General features: G+C 45.1%; 1 protein-coding gene across 6 annotated transcripts in view; it reads right to left on the reverse strand.

Annotated features, from left to right (window-relative positions):
* LOC106585272 (membrane-associated phosphatidylinositol transfer protein 2) overlaps positions 1-21779 on the reverse strand; it is an 88331-nt gene that overhangs the window by 22948 nt on the left and 43604 nt on the right. For 5 of the 6 annotated variants that reach the window (XM_082968550.1, XM_082968551.1, XM_014171322.3 and 2 more), the window contains exons 2-5: positions 9186-9405; positions 1972-2186; positions 987-1108; positions 84-317 (exon numbers count right to left, since the gene is read on the reverse strand). In XM_082968550.1, the coding sequence (XP_082824676.1) occupies positions 84-317; positions 987-1108; positions 1972-2186; positions 9186-9263 (649 nt within the window). In that variant the 5' untranslated portion in view covers positions 9264-9405. Of the gene's footprint in view, positions 1-83; positions 318-986; positions 1109-1185; positions 1923-1971; positions 2187-9185; positions 9406-21779 lie in introns of those variants that run through there. The other variant, XM_045706653.2, reaches the window with a different exon arrangement.

Genomic DNA, 21779 nt, shown 5'->3' on the forward strand with positions numbered 1-21779 from the left:
TCATATAGCCAGCACCGAGGAAGGGATATATCAAGGTATGGTTCATAGTACTCTTTCAACGCCTAATCGCATCTGATACGCACCTACATCATGGATGAAGCGCTCGATCTTGGACTGCATGCCCCAGTAGCGGAACTCCACCTTGCACAGTTTGTAAGCACACATGATGGGCGTCTTCCCCGGGTTGTTGTTGTACTCCTCGATCCAGTCCTCCTGCAGAGGCCCTCTCTTGGTCTTGTCTGACCTGTAGATCCGAGGGTCCTCCTCTTGCATGTACTCATGTGGGGGGATGGGATCTTTGACAATGTCGATGGGGTCTGCAAGAGAGTCTAATGTGAACACGTGTCAAAAATAACATTGTACATATGAGCAGGTGGGTTGTTGGGGTGTCCACATTTTCCTACATAGCCAGTCGTTTATGGCTGTTGGTCGAAACAAAATTGTTTAACAACCAAGTTATTTTGACACGTTAATTAAATCTAGGACACTTAATAGTACACACTGGATTTGGTATTTCTAGGACAAACCTTTTCTCTTTTCGGTCCACAGCTGAGGATGAACCAGGGTAAAAATGTCATTCATGACATCTCAGGAACACTGGCAATGAATTGTGTAAATTGGGTCACTGCATGCCCTCAAACCATGAGCATCTGAGCAGCGTGACAGCCTCTCTGTTGCCGCCAACAACAGGAAAACAGCTGCAGTGGTAGCAAACGGCCACCAGTGGGACTCTACTCTACTGGCTGCTGTGTGAGCCCAGGAGCTTCCCTCTAACCCTTGTGGAGGTCATGCGTCAGGAAGCCCTCAATACTAATCATGACTATTTAAAACGAGACCAATTACATAGGTCTGTCATTTTGCAAGTTGTCCATTGTGAAGAATAATCTTCATCTAACAGTGCTGTCAATTTGGACACCATGGTCTGAGGCTATAGTGTCCTTCTAATCTCCCACTATTTCTCCCAGACTGGCACCACAGGTTCTTACCCAGAGTCCTTAGCCTCTTCTCGACTGGGGACATGTTGAAGACGTCTGGCTGGTTCCCTGTGTCTGGCTTGTAGTATGTCTCAATGTCAATGGAGAATTTCTCAACAAAGGGACAGGTGTACCTGGAGGAGAAAGCAAGCTTAGAGGTCACTGTAATAAATAACCACAGTATGTTGACCTGGACACACTATATACTCACAGGGAAATGACTGGTGGAAACATCTTGATGTCTCTGTTATTGAGTGGGTTCTTTGTTAAATGATGGGCAGGCTCAAAATATGTCTACATGGCAAGAGTTAGCTACTGCTTGTCTTTGTCTCTGTCTGTCACTCTCGATCTTTCTCACCCGCGCTCCCTCTCCCAGTTTCTGGCTCCAGGCGTGGTGTAGAGGTGCTAGCCCTGCCCATCTCTCAGTCGTCTACAGCAGAGCTGTCACTGCTTTGATAAATGTGTCAGCAGATGGCTCCAGTCTATCAATACCTTGACAGTGTTTTCAAGGGGCGCTTCTCATTTCAGCAGCCTCACACCTGCGGCTCTGCCCAGGCACCAGACAGACAGACACTAAGACTGGGGGGGTCATCAACTCTTAATGACAGGCTGGCTAGCAGAGCTGCTGACCTGAAGACTGTCCATGTCTTGGTTGGCACGCTCAGCAGTGTTCTGACAACTGCTCTGGAAGATTTTCTTGGCTCTTTATTTGGCTCTTAGTAACAGTATTTTCCTGAAGGGACAGATTGGATAAACAATCACTCCATTGTGGATAAGGTTTGACGTTGAGTATAAGCTTAGGGGAAACAGTCTCATCATACTGTACTGAAGGGGTTGCTGTCTCAACATGTTAAGCTTTTCCTGTGGAAGTGGGGGAGGCTCCCTGACTGTATAGGGGTATAAGGGTAGTACTTCTCTGTGTGGGGTGTAAGGGTGGTACGCCTGTGTGCGTGGGGGTGTAAGGGTGGTACTCCTGTAGGTGGCAGTAGTCTCACACCTTGTGCGGGTGTAGGGATAGGCGTTCCAGGACTCCTCCTCCACCCGGAGTGCTGCCTTGGGCAGGATGGAGCGGAACCAGCTGGGGATGTGCATGCCGATGTGGTAAACCTTGTGGGTGTACTGGCCGATTCCCCCTGGGCCGTCATCATATGGCTTGTTCTCCAGGATCTCTACTCCGCTGCCCTCGCCACAGGTCTCATCCCGGCTCTTTTTCTGTTCAGAATAGATTTTCAGTGACGGGTTAGGTGAGGAAGCATAGGTCAAAGGTCAACTAAAGACTGAAATGAGGTTAAACAAGGGAGGTCAGGAGAAGCACACTGCTGGAAAGACAACAAGTCAAGTGTGGCATCCCCCTAAACCCAAAACAATTCAACTGCTACAAATGTTGTTTTTATGAATCTAAAACACAGATGATGTGGTGATTTAGCTTCAACAGAATCGGGGAATCACCAAGGCATGATGTTGCTTGAGTACCCGATTCCATTAGGTTCAAGGCTGTTTCTAGTAGGTCTAGAAAGCACCAGGTCTGTTATTTCACTTGTTCCATAGGCGACACACAAAGGTTTTCTGCCATACAACTAATGCTTGAACAAACTCTACCCTGCTGGCAAAGTTCCAGACAGCTGACAGTTGTAAACACACCATGTCATGACTCATGTGTGGATAATAACCATTGCATCCAGGTATGATCTACACTGCTTAGTCAGGAGAGTTGCCCAGCCAGCTCAGTGAAAAACACCTTGCCCATATTTACATTCCAGGTTCACCACAGACAGGGGGGGCTGAAAGGAGACACCATAGGGGACTTAATGGTTGGATGACTTTACTTTTCAAACATAACACAGTGAGATCCATCAGGGAGAGACTTCATGATGTAAAAATGAGGGAAACAGGAGTGCTAAAGGTACACTAGGTAACAGAGTCCAAGTGCTGAGGACGCTGAAAAGTTGAAGAGCAAAGGGCAAGGAGTACAGTACAACATTTCCAGAGAGTCTGAGTTAATAATAGAGTCAACGTTACATGTAATACCTGAGCCACTTCTATTCTTCACTTTGAAACTCTGATACATGTATTTGACTAATTACAGACAGCATTTCCGGCATGGAGAAGGAGAGCAGGATAGTGAAGGAGAGCAGGGTAGTGAAGGAGAGCAGGATAGTGAAGGAGAGCAGGATAGTGAAGGAGAGCAGGATAGTGAAGGAGAGCAGGATAGTGAAGGAGAGCAGGATAGTGAAGGAGCGCAGGATAGTGAAGGAGAGCAGGATAGTGAAGGAGAGCAGGATAGTGAAGGAGAGCAGGGTAGTGAAGGAGAGCAGGGTAGTGAAGGAGAGCAGGATAGTGAAGGAGAGCAGGATAGTGAAGGAGAGCAGGATAGTGAAGGAGAGCAGGATAGTGAAGGAGAGCAGGATAGTGAAGGAGAGCAGGGTAGTGAAGGAGAGCAGGATAGTGAAGGAGAGCAGGATAGTGAAGGAGAGCAGGATAGTGAAGGAGAGCAGGATAGTGAAGGAGAGCAGGATAGTGAAGGAGAGCAGGATAGTGAAGGAGAGCAGGATAGTGAAGGAGAGCAGGGTAGTGAAGGAGAGCAGGATAGTGAAGGAGAGCAGGATAGTGAAGGAGAGCAGGGTAGTGAAGGAGAGCAGGATAGTGAAGGAGCGCAGGATAGTGAAGGAGCGCAGGATAGTGAAGGAGCGCAGGGTAGTGAAGGAGAGCAGGGTAGTGAAGGAGAGCAGGATAGTGAAGGAGCGCAGGATAGTGAAGGAGCGCAGGATAGTGAAGGAGCGCAGGGTAGTGAAGGAGCGCAGGGTAGTGAAGGAGCGCAGGATAGTGAAGGAGAGCAGGATAGTGAAGGAGAGCAGGATAGTGAAGGAGAGCAGGATAGTGAAGGAGAGCAGGGTAGTGAAGGAGAGCAGGGTAGTGAAGGAGAGCAGGATAGTGAAGGAGAGCAGGATAGTGAAGGAGAGCAGGGTAGTGAAGGAGAGCAGGATAGTGAAGGAGAGCAGGGTAGTGAAGGAGAGCAGGATAGTGAAGGAGAGCAGGATAGTGAAGGAGAGCAGGATAGTGAAGGAGAGCAGGGTAGTGAAGGAGAGCAGGATAGTGAAGGAGAGCAGGATAGTGAAGGAGAGCAGGATAGTGAAGGAGAGCAGGATAGTGAAGGAGAGCAGGATAGTGAAGGAGAGCAGGGTAGTGAAGGAGAGCAGGATAGTGAAGGAGAGCAGGGTAGTGAAGGAGAGCAGGATAGTGAAGGAGAGCAGGATAGTGAAGGAGAGCAGGATAGTGAAGAAGCGCAGGATAGTGAAGAAGCGCAGGGTAGTGAAGGAGAGCAGGATAGTGAAGGAGCGCAGGATAGTGAAGGAGAGCAGGATAGTGAAGGAGAGCAGGATAGTGAAGGAGAGCAGGATAGTGAAGGACCGTAGGCAGTGAATCAGTGGTGTGGTGGGGAGATGAGATGGTGCGTGAGGTGTCCAGCCCTCCGGCCCTCATTACCTCTGACAGGTCGTTCATTAGCCACCCACCCTGCTCTCCGCCGACACAGCCCCAGACACAGCTCCACAGACACAGCTCCACAGACACAGCTCCACAGACACAGCTCCACAGACACAGCTCCCGCCGCCACAGACACCGCTCCCGCCCGCCCACAGACACCGCTCCACAGACACCGCTCCACAGACACCGCTCCACAGACACCGCTCCACAGACACAGCTCCACAGACACAGCTCCACAGACACAGCTCCACAGACACAGCTCCACAGACACAGCTCCACAGACACAGCTCCACAGACACAGCTCCACAGACACAGCTCCACAGACACAGCTCCACAGACACAGACTGAACAACTGCTCTTTCCATGACATAGACTGACCAGGTGAATCCAGGTGAAAGCTATGATCCTTTATTGATGTCACTGTTAAATCCACTTCAAATCAGTGTAGATGAAGGGGAGGAGACAGGTTAAAGAAGGATTTTTAAGAGTTGAGACAATTTAGACAAGGATTATGTATGTGTACCATTCAGAGGGTGACTGGGCAAGACAAAAGATTGAGGTGCCTTTGAACAGGCATCTCCGGCGCGGCCCACGCTTGGATTGCGTCCTACCTGACAGGTCGCTCCTACCAGGTGGCGTGGCGAGAATCTGTCTCCGCACCACGTGCTCTCACTACTGGTGTCCCCCAGGGCTCTGTTCTAGGCCCTCTCCTATTCTCGCTATACACCAAGTCACTTGGCTCTGTCATATCCTCACATGGTCTCTCCTATCATCATTGCTATGCAGACGACACACAATTAATCTTCTCCTTTCCCCCTTCTGATAACCAGGTGGCGAATCGCATCTCTGCATGTCTGGCAGACATATCAGTGTGGATGATGGATCACCACCTCAAGCTGAACCTCGGCAAGACGGAGCTGCTCTTCCTCCCGGGGAAGGACTGCCCGTTCCATGATCTCGCCATCACGGTTGACAACTCCATTGTGTCCTCCTCCCAGAGTGCTAAGAACCTTGGCGTGACCCTGGACAACACCCTGTCGTTCTCTACTAACATCAAGGCGGTGACCCGATCCTGTAGGTTCATACTCTACAACATTCGCAGAGTACGACCCTGCCTCACACAGGAAGCGGCACAGGTCCTAATCCAGGCACTTGTCATCTCCCGTCTGGATTACTGCAACTCGCTGTTGGCTGGGCTCCCTGCCTGTGCCATTCACCCCTACAACTCATCCAGAACGCCGCAGCCCGTCTGGTGTTCAACCTTCCCAAGTTCTCTCATGTCACCCCGCTCCTCCGCTCTCTCCACTGGCTTCCAGTTGAAGCTCGCATCCGCTACAAGACCATGGTGCTTGCCTACGGAGCTGTGAGGGGAACGGCACCTCCGTACCTTCAGGCTCTGATCAGACCCTACACCCAAACAAGGGCACTGCGTTCATCCACCTCTGGCCTGCTCGCCTCCCTACCTCTGAGGAAGCACAGTTCCCGCTCAGCCCAGTCAAAACTGTTCGCTGCTCTGGCACCCCAATGGTGGAACAAGCTCCCTCACGACGCCAGGACAGCGGAGTCAATCACCACCTTCCGGAGACACCTGAAACCCCACCTCTTTAAGGAATACCTGGGATAGGATATAGTAATCCTTCTAACACCCCCCCCCCCCCCTTAAAAGATTTAGATGCACTATTGTAAAGTGGTTGTTCCACTGGATATCATATGGTGAATGCATATATTTGTAAGTCGCTCTGGATAAGAGCGTCTGCTAAATGACTTAAATGTAAATGTAAACAGGGTTTCCATGGGTATCAAGACTGGCCCACCACCCAAAGGACATCCAGCCAACTGTGGTAAGCATTGGTGTCAACATCCCTGTGGAACGCTTTCGGCACCTTGTAGAGTCCACACCCTGACGAATTGAGGCTGTTCTGAGGACAAAAGGGGGTGCAACTCAATATTAGGAAGGTGTTCATAATGTTTTGTACACACACAAGCAGATGCTCAAAAACACTCCGCAACGCATACAGTATAGGCCAATGTACGCACAGCTGCACACACACACACGCCCACAGCCAGACGCTTACACAAACGGACATACTGTAGTGTGTATACACCCACACACACATGCAAGGCACTTCATTAGCCTGCTGACAGGTGCCTGTGGCCTGCGAGCCTGCGTGCCACTGGCCAGTATCAATCCTGCTCTCCTGCTAGAGGTTGGCTCTTGGTGCTCTGCATCTCACAAGAAACCATCAGGAAGATAAAAAATATGGCAGGTAGCCTAACGGTTAGGAGTGCTGGGCCAGTAACCGAAAGGTCGCTGGTTCGAAGCCGAATAGGTGAAAAATCCGTCGATGTGCCCTTAAGCAAGGCACTTAACCCTAATTGCTCCTGTAAGTTGCTCTGGATAAGAGCGTCTGCTAAATGACTCAAATTGAAATGTAAAGCTGAAGGAACCCATTAACCAGAAACAGGTTGAATCAACATGGGTTCTACATCATTTCAACTAAAACGTTCAATATGATGGCGTTGAATCAACATGGAAAACTGATTGGATTTGCAAAACGTCATCAGCGTAAGGGAATTGTCTTTTTTTCACCCAACCTTTTACCTTAATCCAATGACATGGTGAATATTTTAGTTGATTTGACGTTGAATTCACATTAGTTGACAGTTCAACCAAATGTAAAAACTAGACGTTGAACAGACGTCAGTGCCCAGTGGGAATAGGCCTAATGTTCTGGTTGGATCTGTGTGTCAACCATAAAGGGTCTCTAACAAAACTGAAACAAAGCAAGAGGAAGAGGAAGGGCATGCAGGCAGGGGTAATTCATTGCTATTTCAGTGTCTTTCCTCATGGTTTTGACAGGCTTCCAGGAGTTAAACCCAAACAGAAAGAGTTAGTCAGGAAGAATTACATTCAGGAAGGAAGCTACATTATATGAAGCTATTCAGGAAGGACTAAATATAGAGGACAGTCTGTCATTAAACTAATCTGTTGGTGCGAAGTGACTTGTGTTTTTTGAGGTAAGTTTCGGTATTATTATTTTTTTTACATTAAACGCACTATGCATTATGTGGGTTGAATGCTGTAACACAGAATAAAACCATTTTAAAAAGTCCCTGATGGTAGTGACTGGTTATCACTTATTAACCATCAGTTATTCATGTTACTGAAGGCCTACCTTGATAAAATATTGTGTTTGTTGTATTTGATAACTTTATTATTTCATTCCAAGTCATCATCTCATCTCCAAAGAGCGGCTGCCTATGCTGTCTGACAAAAATCACTATTTTAGTAGTTCGTCAAAGTAAATAAAGCCTACTATTTTGACTGCTGAATACCTTGTAGAGCAACTGCTCTCTACGTACCCCTCTTTATCGCGCATTCTTATGCCTCTTACGTAGCAGGCGTAAAATAAACATAGGCCGGACATGTAGCCGCGGATTATGGACATAGTAGTTAATGATCCCGTTTTCTGTGCTAAACTATGTAGAACATTGGCCTGCTGGAAACTACTACATCGCACAGTTCGAGCATGTTCGGATTTATCTCTAGGAAAACTGCAGCCCAGTGTGCACATCGAGCTCACAGAAGAAAAAGAAATAATGGAATTCAAATAATTTAACCGACATCAGTCAATTAGTTAACCGAAATGTTGGTTAAATCGCTCAGCTCTACTTTCTGTTCAGCTTCCTCACAACTTCCTGGCTGGCTGTATTGACTGGAGGACAGCATTATATCCTGGTACATGCCATATGGTATCAAATCAGGGAGACATATTTCCTGTTGAGAAGGTTCTCACTTTCCTGAAAGAGCAAAACTACGGGTTGTGATTAAACGCGGGAGGGGGGAGGAAGAGGGCGAGAGAGAGTGCCGACTTAATTTCACTTACACCCTGCATTTGTGATATCTTTGCAAATGTAAGTCGCGATAATGAATTCACAATTAACTATCAATTAAGGAGGCAGAGTGATTAGGTATGAAGATAAATGAGAGACAGCAGTGTGGAACATGGAGTCAGGAGAAGTCTGGCCGGCTGGAGTGACGATACTCATACAGTACAGAGAAGAGTTTAAATTCTACTGAGAGGCCCAGGCAGGCTTCAGCCACTATGCTTACACTGGGGATGAGTCAGGGACCAGCATGCTGCCTGGGGTTGCCTAGCCACATACACTAATGAAGACAGGGTAGCCACACTGCCTTCTACTCTGCCCAAAATATTTTTCTCTCTGTTTCTTCCCTCTTCTCTCCCCCTCTGTATCTCTCTCCTACTCTTCCCGTTTTCCCCCCATTCTCCCCACTGTTTCTTCTCTCTCACGCCGCACTCTCCCCCTCTCTCTCTGGAACAAAACCTGACTGCCGGCACGCTGCTGATGTCATGGTTACCATGGTCACGGAAACTTCACACCAGCGAGAGAGCGAGGCAGCACAGAGAAGGCTGAGGTCAGGGGGACACGTAACTGTGGGTCACTGATCCAACTGGACAATTTAACGCCATCCCTCCTCCATCCCTTTCCTGCCTGCCTCAGATTGTTAACAACCCATCATGTGGCTTACGTCTCTGTTCACTTTGCTGAGGTTTACAATGCGTTTACGGCACTGGCCCAGAATCAATGGCTCTGGAGCTCAACCCCATTTGTTAGAAATGACTGATCAGCCTGACTTCCTGCTAGTGTCAAAGCCCTTCCTCTGATAAAGTCCAATTAAAACATGTCTAGTACAAGTCCACACACCTGGATCATGTAGAGCTGGGCGATGCGGTACTCGTCCACGCTCATTGGCATTGGGATCCGATACTCCTTGATCAGCATGGTGAGTCTGGGGTGGGGGGAGAGGGGTCAGAAGGAGGGGGGGGGGGGGACAGAGGGGGGGGAGGGGGGCTGGAGGTGGGAGGGACTGGGGGGCTTTATGTGTGGCTCGTCAATTCACTGCTGGCGTCCTCATCGGTGGTGCCTGTGGACGAAAGGAGAGACATAATGGTAACATAGATGAACAGTTAACAGCAACTGATGATCTTGTCCCGTGTGGCTCAGTGGGTAGAGCATGGCGCTTGCAACGCCAGAGTTGTGGGTTCAGTTCCCACGGGGGACCAGTACGAAAAAGTATGAAAACGTAAGCCCTCACTGCTGTCAGTCGCCCTGGATAAGAGCGTCTGCTAAATTACTCAAATGTAAAATCAACAGCTTCTAGGTGGTAGTGGGTAAAGTTAGCCAGCAGTGGGTCTTGAAAAACAGACCTCGTAAAACACACAAAGAAAATAAAATCCACGGCCTATGAACTTTCTTAAAGCAGATTCCACAAAAAGAATCCACAAATAACAGAACCATGCCTCAAGGCTACAACAGTGCGGCTGCAAAGAACAAAAGTTCAAAATCCTAACCAAAAATACCTGTATTCAAAAACAGTCCTTCGCCTTAGGCAGTGAAATCCCTCTATTTTCACAACTAAGGACATAAAATGTCATTCTCAACTGGCTCACACCCAGATAGACAGAAATGGATGAAAGGAAAGATGGAGTCTCCGGGGGTATTCGCTCAGTATGGAGCGGTGTCGTTCGCTCAGATCCACAGCTCCTTTCTGAGGGAGATTAGAAACTCCACTCCATCCAACAGTGGTCTGCCTGCACTCAGATCCCAGGAAGGCCCCCCCAACCCTGGGCTCAGTTGTTATATACCCCAGCCCAGAGCCAGAGGGCGAGGGCACGCACCTGACCGCCACACATGACCAGAGTGTGGAGAACAGCCAAGCCTCTAAACGCCTCAGCAACAGTCACCTCAGCCTCTCTCCCAGACCTGTTGCTCGATCACATAGGGGGCTCATTCAGCATAAGAGGGATTACACCTGCTGGAAGTGGGGGGCATTGCATAACTACCTTAGAGCCCCTTATGCATGTATGCTGCTTAACAGTCATTACTATGTGGATCATAATGTTCTTTTTTTAACAATGTAGCCGAAGACTGAGACAGAGTGTACTGTATCTACCTGGACCCTTAGGGCAGAACAACACCTGATGACTACACAGAAACAGAACACTGAGCTCTGGTCAAAACACAGTTCCTCATTCCAGGTCCTCACTGGCAACCATGTGTCAATAATCCAACTGAATTGTAACTAAATTGTCTATATAATGCAATCACTGATTATGTATTATCATACCCTCCAGTTAGTCTCCAGGATCTGTATTCACTGCCTTCGACTGTTTCCACTGATCCAATCTCTTTTCCCTATTCTCCTGAAGCCTAACCTAGGGAGAGAGAGAGCAGAGCACAGAGCAGGCCTGACACTGGCAGCCCATGGTCATCCACTAGTGATTACCCCAGCATTGCATAACCATAGCAATCCCCCCAATAGCAGCAACTGTGGTCCTCTCTGGCTCTCAGCCATTCCATCTAATCACGCTAATATTCCCACTGCGTCACTCATCCACTGAACAAAGGCTGGCTTTGAGAGAGGCTCCTAGTGACGCCGCCTGCCACGCTCAGGTCCTCGACCGGTCGAGAGCTCCCACCAACCTCTCACCCCCCCACCTAACCCGTTAAAGGTGAGTGACGCACCACTAGAATACAGAGGACATGGAGGGGACCCATCCAGGTCAACATAAACACTTCTACATCAATACTTAACAGTGATTGAGAGGCAGGCAGCACTGGCTAACAGTGTGGGAGGGTGGTGGAGCTGTGCAGTTTTAAATCTCTTCCTCCACTCTCCTCCTCCGCTATTTCTTTCTATTCTCCACACCGCGGCCTGCTCTAGATGGGACGACACATCCACAAAAGCAGAGCGGAACATCGTGCTCCGCTTAAAATAACCAATCTCCTGGGAAACACTGGAGATAAAAGTAGGCTAGAGAGGCCTACAGAGGAGGCAGGGGCACAGGAGGGAGCCCGGGGGGGTGCAGAAGGACATGCCCCGTTTTTTGGGAGATAACGTTACTGTAGATAGAGAATCGAATACAGACCACCACTCATCATGCTGACACGCCTGAAGCTGAACAGGTCATTTCAATGTAAAAGGACCCATGAGCACCAACATGTGAAGTCCATAGGAGCATGTCAAATCTGGTGTCAAATAAAAGCTAAGAGTATATATATTTTTAAAGATAAGGCATATATACATTTTCCAAGCATTTTCTATCCTTAATGTTAAGGAATAAGCATAGGCTTTGATTTCTGGTCAAACGGATCAAAAAGGAATCTCAGAAAACATTTGGCCTTGATTTCAACATCCACCAAAGTCGTTTTTTGGCACGTCCCACCCCGGTTTTAATTTCAAGGTCCACAGATGTAGACTTTTGGTCCAGCCCAAACCAGAGTTGGGCTCAAATCAGAAATGAGAATGCCTCAAATTGAGAATGCCTCAAATTCCATTTAAATTCTTGAATTTTAATTGAAATAGTAAACAGGATACAGAATTGCGATTTTAAATTTGAATTAAATAAAATATAATTTAATTCAGTGAAATTTAAGTTCAATAACCAAAATATATTTTCTCTAAGTCAAGGTGACATGTCATAGCCGAAACCCCATTCTTTCTGCAAACATCTTTGAATCTTAATTCAGAGCAGATATTTAACAGTGTTTTGGAAAACGTCACATAAACTGAGGGAGATTTTACTTAAATTTTGTTACCAAACTTTGCATCTGCACAGTTCTTCCAAATGTGTTTTTGTAAAATGTTTAGTGTAAATTGTTAAAAGTAGTCATTGTGCATAGAGTCGTATGGTTTGTTAAAAACTTTCAAATTAATGTTATTTGTTTGGCATTAAGTTTTATAGTGAAAAATCTCAGCGAAAAAGCGGACATAAGCGCTCATAAAAACAAAGTCTCAGCGCAATTCCGTTACTGTGGAATTGCCCAACAATACCTTTCAATCACCCTTTAGCCTGGTTCCACTGTGCCAAAACACATGATCTAATCCCTGCAGCTTTGTAATATTGAGCATTGATGTGGAAACAAAAATTGTGAAATCGATTTTGATAACTCCATGCTCTAGTGCTCTTATAGTCAAACTCATAATGATGAAACGGTCCATTGCGACCAATGTCGGTCAACACAGCAGCAGCAGGACTGATTCAATTCAGGCACAAGCCGGGATAATGATTGGGGTTGTGAGAGCCATTGTTTAAGAGATTTAATTAAATAGCCTATAGCAAGGGAGGCTGCATACTGGTAAAAATATTTATTTTCTTATTATTCATTTTAAAAATCAGGATAGCTCATTGAGACCAGGTCTAACTTTCAAATGGGAAAACTCAACACGAACATACCAATAATAAAAAAACTAGAGGTTACAATTTCAACACAATACATTTTAATATTTAATCAAAACAAATGTATTCTCAATTAACAAATTCAACATAAAAGACTAAATTGCCCTAGCGGCACCAGGGAATCAAGACGCAGGGAGTTCTGCAGGTTATTCCAAAAATTGGAGTCATTAAAACTGAAGGCGGACTTACCCAATGCAGTCCAGACCCAAGGAACCTCAAGAGTTGAACAGGTTTGGTAACTCATGTTTTCATACTTCAACAACGAAGTTAGGTAAGTCAGAAGCTTGTGTACAGTCGTGGCCAAAAGTTTTGAGAATGACACAAATATTACTTTTCACAAAGTCTGCTGCCTCAGTTTGTATGATGGCAATTTGCATATACTCTAGAATGTTATGAAGAGCGATCAGATGAATTGCAATTAATTGGAAAGTCCCTCTTTGCCATGCAAATGAACTGAATCCCCCCAAAAAATGTCCACTGCATTTCAGCCCTACCACAAAAGGACCAGCTGACATCATGTCAGTGATTCTCTCGTTAACCTGCTATGGCTAGGGGGCAGTATTTTCACGGCTGGATAAAAAAACGTACCCGATTTAATCTGGTTACTACTCCTGCCCAGTAACTAGAATATGCATATAATTATTGGCTTTGGATAGAAAACACTCCAAAGTTTCTAAAACTGTTTGAATGCTGTCTGTGAGTATAACAGAACTCAAATGGCAGGTCAAAACCTGAGAGATTCCTTTACAGGAAGTGGCCTGTCTGACCATTTCTTGAACTTCTTTGCCATCTCTATCTATTACAAAGGATCTCTGCTCTAACGTGACACTTCCTACGTCTTCCATAGGCTCTCAGAGCCCGGGAAAAACCTGAATGTCGTCATTCCAGCCCCAGGCTGAAACACATTATCGCCTTTCTCAAGTGGCCGATCAAGGGACTGTGGGCTTAGGCGCGTGCACTGGCCGCCCCCGTCTTTGTGATTTTTCCTCTGTTTGCCGAAAAGGAGATTCCCGGTCGGAATATTATCGCTTTTTTACGAGAAAAATTGCATAAAAATTGATTTTAAACAGCGGTTGACATGCTTCGAAGTACGGTAATGGAATATTTAGAATTTTTTTGTCACGAATTGCGCCATGCGCACGACCCTGATTTACCATTTCGGATAGTTTCTGGAACGCACGAACAAAACGCCGCTATTCGGATATAACGATGGATTATTTGGGACCAAATCAACATTTGTTATTGAAGTAGCAGTCCTGGGAGTGCATTCTGACGAAGACAACAAAGGTAATAACATTTTTGTTATAGTAAATCTGATTTTGGTGAAGGCTAAACTTGCCGGGTGTCTAAATAGCTAGCCCGTGATGGCTGGGCTATGTACTTAGAATATTGCAAAATGTGCTTTCACCAAAAAGCTATTTTAAAATCGGACATATCGAGTGCATAGAGGAGTTCTGTATCTATAATTCTTAAAATAATTGTTATGCTTTTTGTGAACGTTTATCGTGAGTAATTTAGTAAATTGTTAGTAAATTCCCCGGAAGTTTGCTAGTTCTGAACGTCACATGCTAATGTAAAAAGCTGTTTTTTGATATAAATATGAACTTGATTGAACAAAACATGCATGTATTGTATAACATAATGTCCTAGGTGTGTCATCTGATGAAGATCATCAAAGGTTAGTGCTGCATTTAGCTGTCTTCTGGGTTTTTGTGACATATGCTAGCTTGAAAAATGGGTGTCTGATTATTTCTGGCTGGGTACTCTGCTGACATAATCTAATGTTTTGCTTTCGCTGTAAAGCCTTTTTGAAATCGGACAGTGTGGTTAGATAAAGGAGAGTCTTGTCTTTAAAATGCTGTGAAATAGTCATATGTTTGAAAAATTTAAGTTTTTGTATTTTTGAGGAATTTGTAATTCGCGCCACGCCTATCATTGGATATTGGAGCAGGTGTTCTGCTAGCAGAACGTCTAGATGTAAGAGGTTAACACAGGTGTGAGTGTTGACGAGGACAAGGCTGGAGATCACTTCAAAAGCTTCAAAAGGAGGGTGGTACTTGGAATCACTGTTCTTAATTTGTCAATCATGGTTACCTGCAAGGAAACACGTGCCGTCATCATTGCTTTGCACAAGAAGGGCAGCAAAGAAGCCACTTCTCTCCAGGAAAAACGTCAGGGACAGACTGATATTCTGCAAAAGGTACAGGGATTGGACTGCTGAGGACTGGGATAAAGTCATTTTCTCTGATGAATCCCCTTTCCAATTGTTTGGGGCATCCGGAAAAAAACTTGTTCGGAGAAGACAAGGTGAGCGCTACCATCAGTCCTGTCATGCCAACAGTAAAGCATCCTGAGACCATTCATGTGTGGGGTTGCTTCTCAGCCAAGGGAGTGGGCTCACTCACATTTTTGCCTAAGAACACAGCCATGAATAAAGAATGGTACCAACACATCCTCCGAGAGCAACTTCTCCCAACCATCCAGGAACAGTTTGGTGACAAACAATGCCTTTTCCAGCATGATGGATTACCTTGCCATAAGGCAAAAGTGAAAACTAAGTGGCTCGGGGAACAAAACATCGATATTTTGGGTCCATGGCCAGGAAACTCCCCAGACCTTAATCCCATTGAGAACTTGTGGTCAATCCTCAAGAGGTGGGTGGACAAACAAAAACCCACAAATTCTGACAAACTCCAAGCATTGATTATGCAAGAATGGGTTGCCATCAGTCAGGATGTGGCCCAGAAGTTAATTGACAGCATGCCAGGGCGGATTGCAGAGGTCTTGAAAAAGAAGGGTCAACACTGCAAATATTGACTATTTGCATCAACTTCATGTAATTGTCAATAAAAGCCTTTGACACTTATGAAATGCTTGTAATTATACTTCAGTATTCCATAGTAACATCTGACAAAAATATCTAAAGACACTGAAGCAGCAAACTTTGTGGAAATTAATATTTGTGTCATTCTCAAAACTTTTGGCCACGACTGTAGTAGAACTTCGTAAACACAAATGGGAATAGTGAAGGGATCTATAGGACTTTAATGAGGACCAGCCAACCTTTTGATACAGGATGCAGTGATGCTTATTAAAACTGTCCCCTGTGATAAAGCAAAGGGCACGATGGTAGACGGCATCCAAAGGCTGCTGTATTCTGGTAAATGATGTCACCATAGTCAAGAACTGGCAGGAAAGTTGACTGTACAATCTGCTTCCTGCTGTTTAGGGGCAGAATAAGGCAGACACTGTTTAGATGTTATCTAGGGGAAGTGGAACAGGGGGAAATCTACACAGAGGAGAGTGTGTGAAAGATTAAGGCTGCGTTTTAAACTCAAAGTAGACAGCCCTCGGCCCGAAACCCTCAGCCCTTGAATTACGTTTTACATCGTCACATCCGAGTGTACCTTAAATGTCCCTTGCCCAAGCTAGGGAGAGTTATGATCGGAGAGGCAACGTCCATGAAGGTGACCTTAAAAACAACCAACCTAAAGCTATTAATGTAATGTTACCTAGTAAGCTAACATATCTAGCTAGGACTCATGTCAGGTAGATAGCTACAGTTACCCATAGCTGGCTAGCTAGTTCTATAGTTTGGTCATTTATTCCAATGAATCTAGCAACATTTTATAGTCTCCTCACTACGAGACTAAGCCAATTTTCCAACACTAAAATCAATGTGTGTGTATATATTTTAGCAAGCTAGCTTCACACTTTCTGACATGCCGAAAATGCAGCCTTTTTTTAATCAAATTTGACACTTTGCGGCCACCAGAGTTTGACATGTGACTACAGTTTGTATTGAGTTGTGGGTCATATTGCGAGTGAACCAAAGTTGTTCACTCGCTCCCTCAAGCTAAATCGAGGGCTGAGGGGGCAACGTTAGTAAATTGGACCTCCACTTAAGATGGCAATCTAACTGCATCTGGTTTCGATGGGGATTCCCCTAAGGGAAAGTGGATGGGCAAGGGCGTAAAAATAACGTGTTTGGACTGTAGCCGAAGTATTTGAGTCACCACCCAAATGGACAAATTTAGGCCTACTTCTCTAGTGCTATTTGATGAAACACACCCTCTCACGCCCACAGATGCTAATGCAGTCTTGAATTCTGTAACAAGCACACTGACAGAAACATACAGTATTCTGCCATGCTCAAAAACCCACTGCTGACTGTTCAGCAGTCAAGACAGAGGAGAGAAGGGCCCCTGTGTCCTTGTCCCTACAGACCTCTGCAGTCAGAAAAAGTGAGTGAGTGAGTGATAAGGTATGAGTGTATGAGAGAAAGAGAGATGGATAGAGAGATTCCGACATGCCGGTGCACTGCCACGGCGTGGCTCTGTCCAGGGGGACCTGACGGGACCCTGTGGGCAGCAATGATGATGCTGCAGAAAGGGATTGTGCTGACACATGCTAATATAGCCCAGCCTGCCTCACTGTCTGCCACACAGCCATCAACATACAAGACTCATGAGCCTCTCGCTTCACCACTCAGAGATGGGGGAGAGGGAAGCCTCTCCTTCTCTATCACAGTTACTCTTCTGCTCCCTTCCCATCTTCTCCCTCTGTCAATGTCTCTTTCAACAATCTATTTAATGCCCTCTCCCAGTCTCTACCCAATTTTCAGAGCCTCCTGCAAAAGACACACTCACAAACTAACACACCAGTAAGGTCAAACTCCTCTAAAACCTTTCTGTGCATTAAACAGACAGGCTGGAGAGAGAGACTGGAATAGGGCTGTAGTGGTGACCGTATTACCGCCACACCGGCGGTCATGAGTCATGAAGACAGTCAAATTCCACGTTACTTTTTAGTCACGGTAATTAGGCTTCTCCATGCTCTGATGCTGCTGATGGTCATTAGTAGCCTACCAAACTTGCTAACTGCCTGGTACTCAGCACTCTCTTGTCCCTATAATCACTCTGACATCAAAGAAAATGTAATCGAAAATCTAATCAAACACTTCATGGGAGCCCATGAGCTCATGTTGTGCAACATTTCTATAGGCTATGCAATTGTGTGAGAAAACAGAGTGATGGCCTCTATTAAAAAGAGGAGGATCCCATTAGCTTTCTATAGGCTAGGCCTACTATATTTATTTCTCAACTTCCCTAATATTAAGCACATTGCTTATCTTAACAACAGGAGTACAAGTCTACCTGGATGGCATGAAAATGAACCACAGGAAAAGCATCCTCCATTCACTATTTAAGTGCAGAGATGACATGTATTTTTCCCCCTGCCCTTATTTCGGGACAGGTGTATGATAATGGTCCACCCTAAATAAATACGAATTTCACACATATATTATTTAGTATATGTAAAGACAAGATTAAATCAAGAATAGTGTGATGGGTGACAATATTAGTCTATCACTTGTGAATTATATATTATCACTTGTGAATGATGCCCAGCTTAACGCAAGAAACAATGCCTTTTGTTTGTGACTTTTTGTAATCCTAGTCGCACACCTCATGTAGCCTAGCCCATAGGCCTACATGTTTTGATAAAGGTTTGTATCACAACTAAAGTGGCCAAATTACTTCTTAAAATGAAGCACAATCATCTGCTTTACAACGAGTGTAGAGCCTAACTGGCATACTGAGTGTAAGCTTCAAGTTTAGGAAAGATAGTTTTCACCATAAAAATGCACCTTTATAATAAAATAATGACATGTATAATGGCATTTCTGGTCACTTTTGATAATGCTGTTTTCCCGCTAATGGAACATTCGTGCTAAAAGCCTACTGCCATGTGAGCTTTGCTACGCTTATTATGTGAAGAAATAGCATAATAGTTTACCAACATTTAAAAGCTAAATGTTTGGAGGTGTTGCATCAGCCTCGTTGCTTTTAAACCTTTTTTTAATGCTAGTGGTAGTACTAATTTGGGATCTATCGCATCCCACAACTGTCCCAGACTATGTCTGGAATATTTATTTATTGCACAGAATAGGTCAACTTTTGTACTATGGGGGATAGTAGATTGGCATAGGTTAGTGCTTTTGCTGTTCGTAAGGCCTACTCATCTATTTGGCTGACGAAAAGTAAATGTGGGCAGTTGTTCCAATATCTTCAATATGCGTCTTGTAGCCTGTGAGAAAGACCCAATCACTTGATGGAGAGCTGTGTGAGTGAGATGAGAGGTGCCTCAGAGCGGGCAGCATTTAGGGAGAAGGCATACATTTTTTTAGGGTACATTATGGCCACAAAAAGGGGATGCCGCCGGGAAATTTGAGGCATTATCAAGTGCTTCTCAAAATGTGAATGACAGACTGACGAAGTGGTACAGCCGGCGCAAGAAACAAAGCAGAGCTCATGCCTTTCAAGCAACTTTTTTCAAATCTTCAGTAGTTGCATCATGCAGCCTTACAATGTATTAAAACATCTAAACATATAGCCCAACATTTGCAGAACAACTAAAGTTACATTAATAACTCTAAATTAAGCATATATGAGTACCAGTTTCTTTGTTAACCGCTCAACACAGAATAGCCGCATGTGAACACTCCCTCAAATCGTTTGGAGAAAATATCCTGTCTATTTTATTCAGCTTTGTTCAATTGTATTCTTCATACTATAAAATAATGCCACGGAATTGTAACCAAATCTTGTGTGCTAAATGAACTATTGTAGCCCACAGCCATATGGTATAGCCAGATCAGAGAATGCTATTCTGTTCTTCTGAAATGGACTACATTTTCTTCATATCATGTTTCTTTAGACCTGTCTAAAATAAATAATAGATTTATTGTGAAGTTGTAGGCTATGTTACATGGATTTATTAGACTTTAAAAAATGTAGATGTTCCAAAGGTCTGCATCAGTGGCTTGTAGGCTCTGTGGAAGCCAGGAGATGCTAAATGTGTTTGTTAATTAACGGTGAAATACCGTGACAAGATTTCGTGACCACCACAGCTCTAGTCTGGTGCACTGATGGTTCACACAGGTACTTATGGGGAACGGAGAGCACCATCATAGCAAACGTCCCTATCAAACAGGTAATTACTTTAGTTACTCATCTGAGTCTTTCTTCCTCCATCTTTTCTACTGAACAGTGTAAATCAACACTGTTCCTCAACCGAACACCATCATCTTTCTAATAATGGTTTAGTAGTTTTCCCAGATTGAGTGAAGCAAGTTTCCTGCAAGATGCTACCCAGAAAATGCCATAACAGAAAACAACCGGTAATCTTTCAACAACTAGAATCAATTGACAATTATACAGATGCCTGTCACTTATGTACCACCAGCAACCTTCACATAGACCGCTTGCACCACGCTTTAGCTAGAAAAAAAACACCCCCCTTTCATACATGCACACTAAGTCTAAAAATAGAATGGACACAATAATCCAAGCATACGCAAGCGAGCAGAGCACTTGACGCTGTACGTTCATAAACTCAGCAAAAAATGAAATGGCCCTTTTTCAGGACCCTGTCTTTCAAAGATAATTCGTAAAAATACAAATAACTTCACAGATCTTCATTGTACAGGGTTTAAACACTGTTTCCCATGCTTGTTCAATGAACCATAAACAATTAATGAAGATTCACCTGTGGAACGGACATTAAGACACTAACATCTTACAAACGATAGGCAATTAAGGTCACACTTATGAATACATAGGACACTAAAGAGGCCTTTCTACTGACTCTGAAAAACACCAAAAGAAAGATGCCCAGGGTCACTGCTCATCTGCGTGAACAGTTCTCAGACTGTCCGCAATAGGCTGAGAGAGGCTGGACTGAGGGCTTGTAGGCCTGTTGTAAGGCAGGTCCTCACCAGACATCACTGGCAACAACATCGCCTATGCGCACAAACCCACTGTCGCTGGACCAGACAGGACTGGCAAAAAAATGCTCTTCACTGACGAGTCGCGGTTTTGTCTCACCAGGGGGTGATGGTCGGATTCGCGTTTATCGTTGAAGGAATGAGCGTTACACCGAGGCCCTACAAATAATTACACATGTTAAGTTCGCTTAAAATAAACGCAGTTGACAGTGAGAGGACGTTTCTTTTTTTGCTGCGTTTAGAATATGCCCATTCCCTTCTAAAAATACAGTCTCCGCTACCCCCTTGGTAGTGACGCAATAGCAGCACACAGCGACCCCACAGCACTTATCTGGTGGGCTGAGGATTCTCTACTAAAACTAGTCTCCTGAACCAATGTGGATGGGTGTTATCTGAAGGGTTTCTCAGGGGTTTATAAATAAAGTTATTTGAATTGAATTGAATAGTGGTGGCCAGCAGCAAGGGAGTACGATCTGGTGTAACATCTTGATGTGTGCTACACCCAGATCACTCCCTGCTAACCTCTCTGTACTGCTAACTTGAAAATCCTCCATATGATTGCTTGAGCACAAGTTTGTGCCCTCACTTGCTCCCCTCTCAGGTGGCACACTGACCTCTGCCTTGTGGATGGTGTTGCTGTAAGTCTTGCTAACCAAGACAGAGTATGAGCAGGACATCAAACAACCCTCCTCAAAACTCCAGACACTGTACTGACACAGCATCTCTTTTCCCCCTGACATGACTGTGAAAATCGTGGACGACACTGCTGACTGTGAACACACCTTTCATAATGTTAGACATGGAAGAGCACAGGCTGCGTTTGCAATGAGACTGATACCTCAATGTCCGCTACTAGTCTGAGGCCCCAGGTACCTTGGGAGGTCATTCAAAACTAGGGCTGTTACGGTGACCTTATTACCACCACACAGGAGTTATAACCACAGTCAAATACCACTTGATAAGTACTCAGCGCGCTGTTGTCGCTCTAATCACTCTGACATCAATGCAAATGCAATCGAAAATCAAATCAAACACTTCATGACAGCCCTGGCATTCAGAGTTTGAGCAGAATAGGATCACCTGTTGCACAGTGAGAGCCAGCTCCTCATAGCTGGTTGATGCATGGAATGAAATAAGTGTTCCTATAAGCCCATGTTGCACAGCCTTTTTATAGGCTATGCAATTGCGTTAGAAAACAAGAGTTTTGATTGCCTCTATTAAAAAGGGGAGGATCCCATCAGATTTCTATAGGCTAGGCTTAACTCAACT

The sequence above is a fragment of the Salmo salar genome, chromosome 24, assembly GCF_965601325.2.
Source record: "Salmo salar chromosome 24, fSalSal1, whole genome shotgun sequence".
Taxonomy (NCBI): Eukaryota; Metazoa; Chordata; class Actinopteri; order Salmoniformes; family Salmonidae; genus Salmo; species Salmo salar.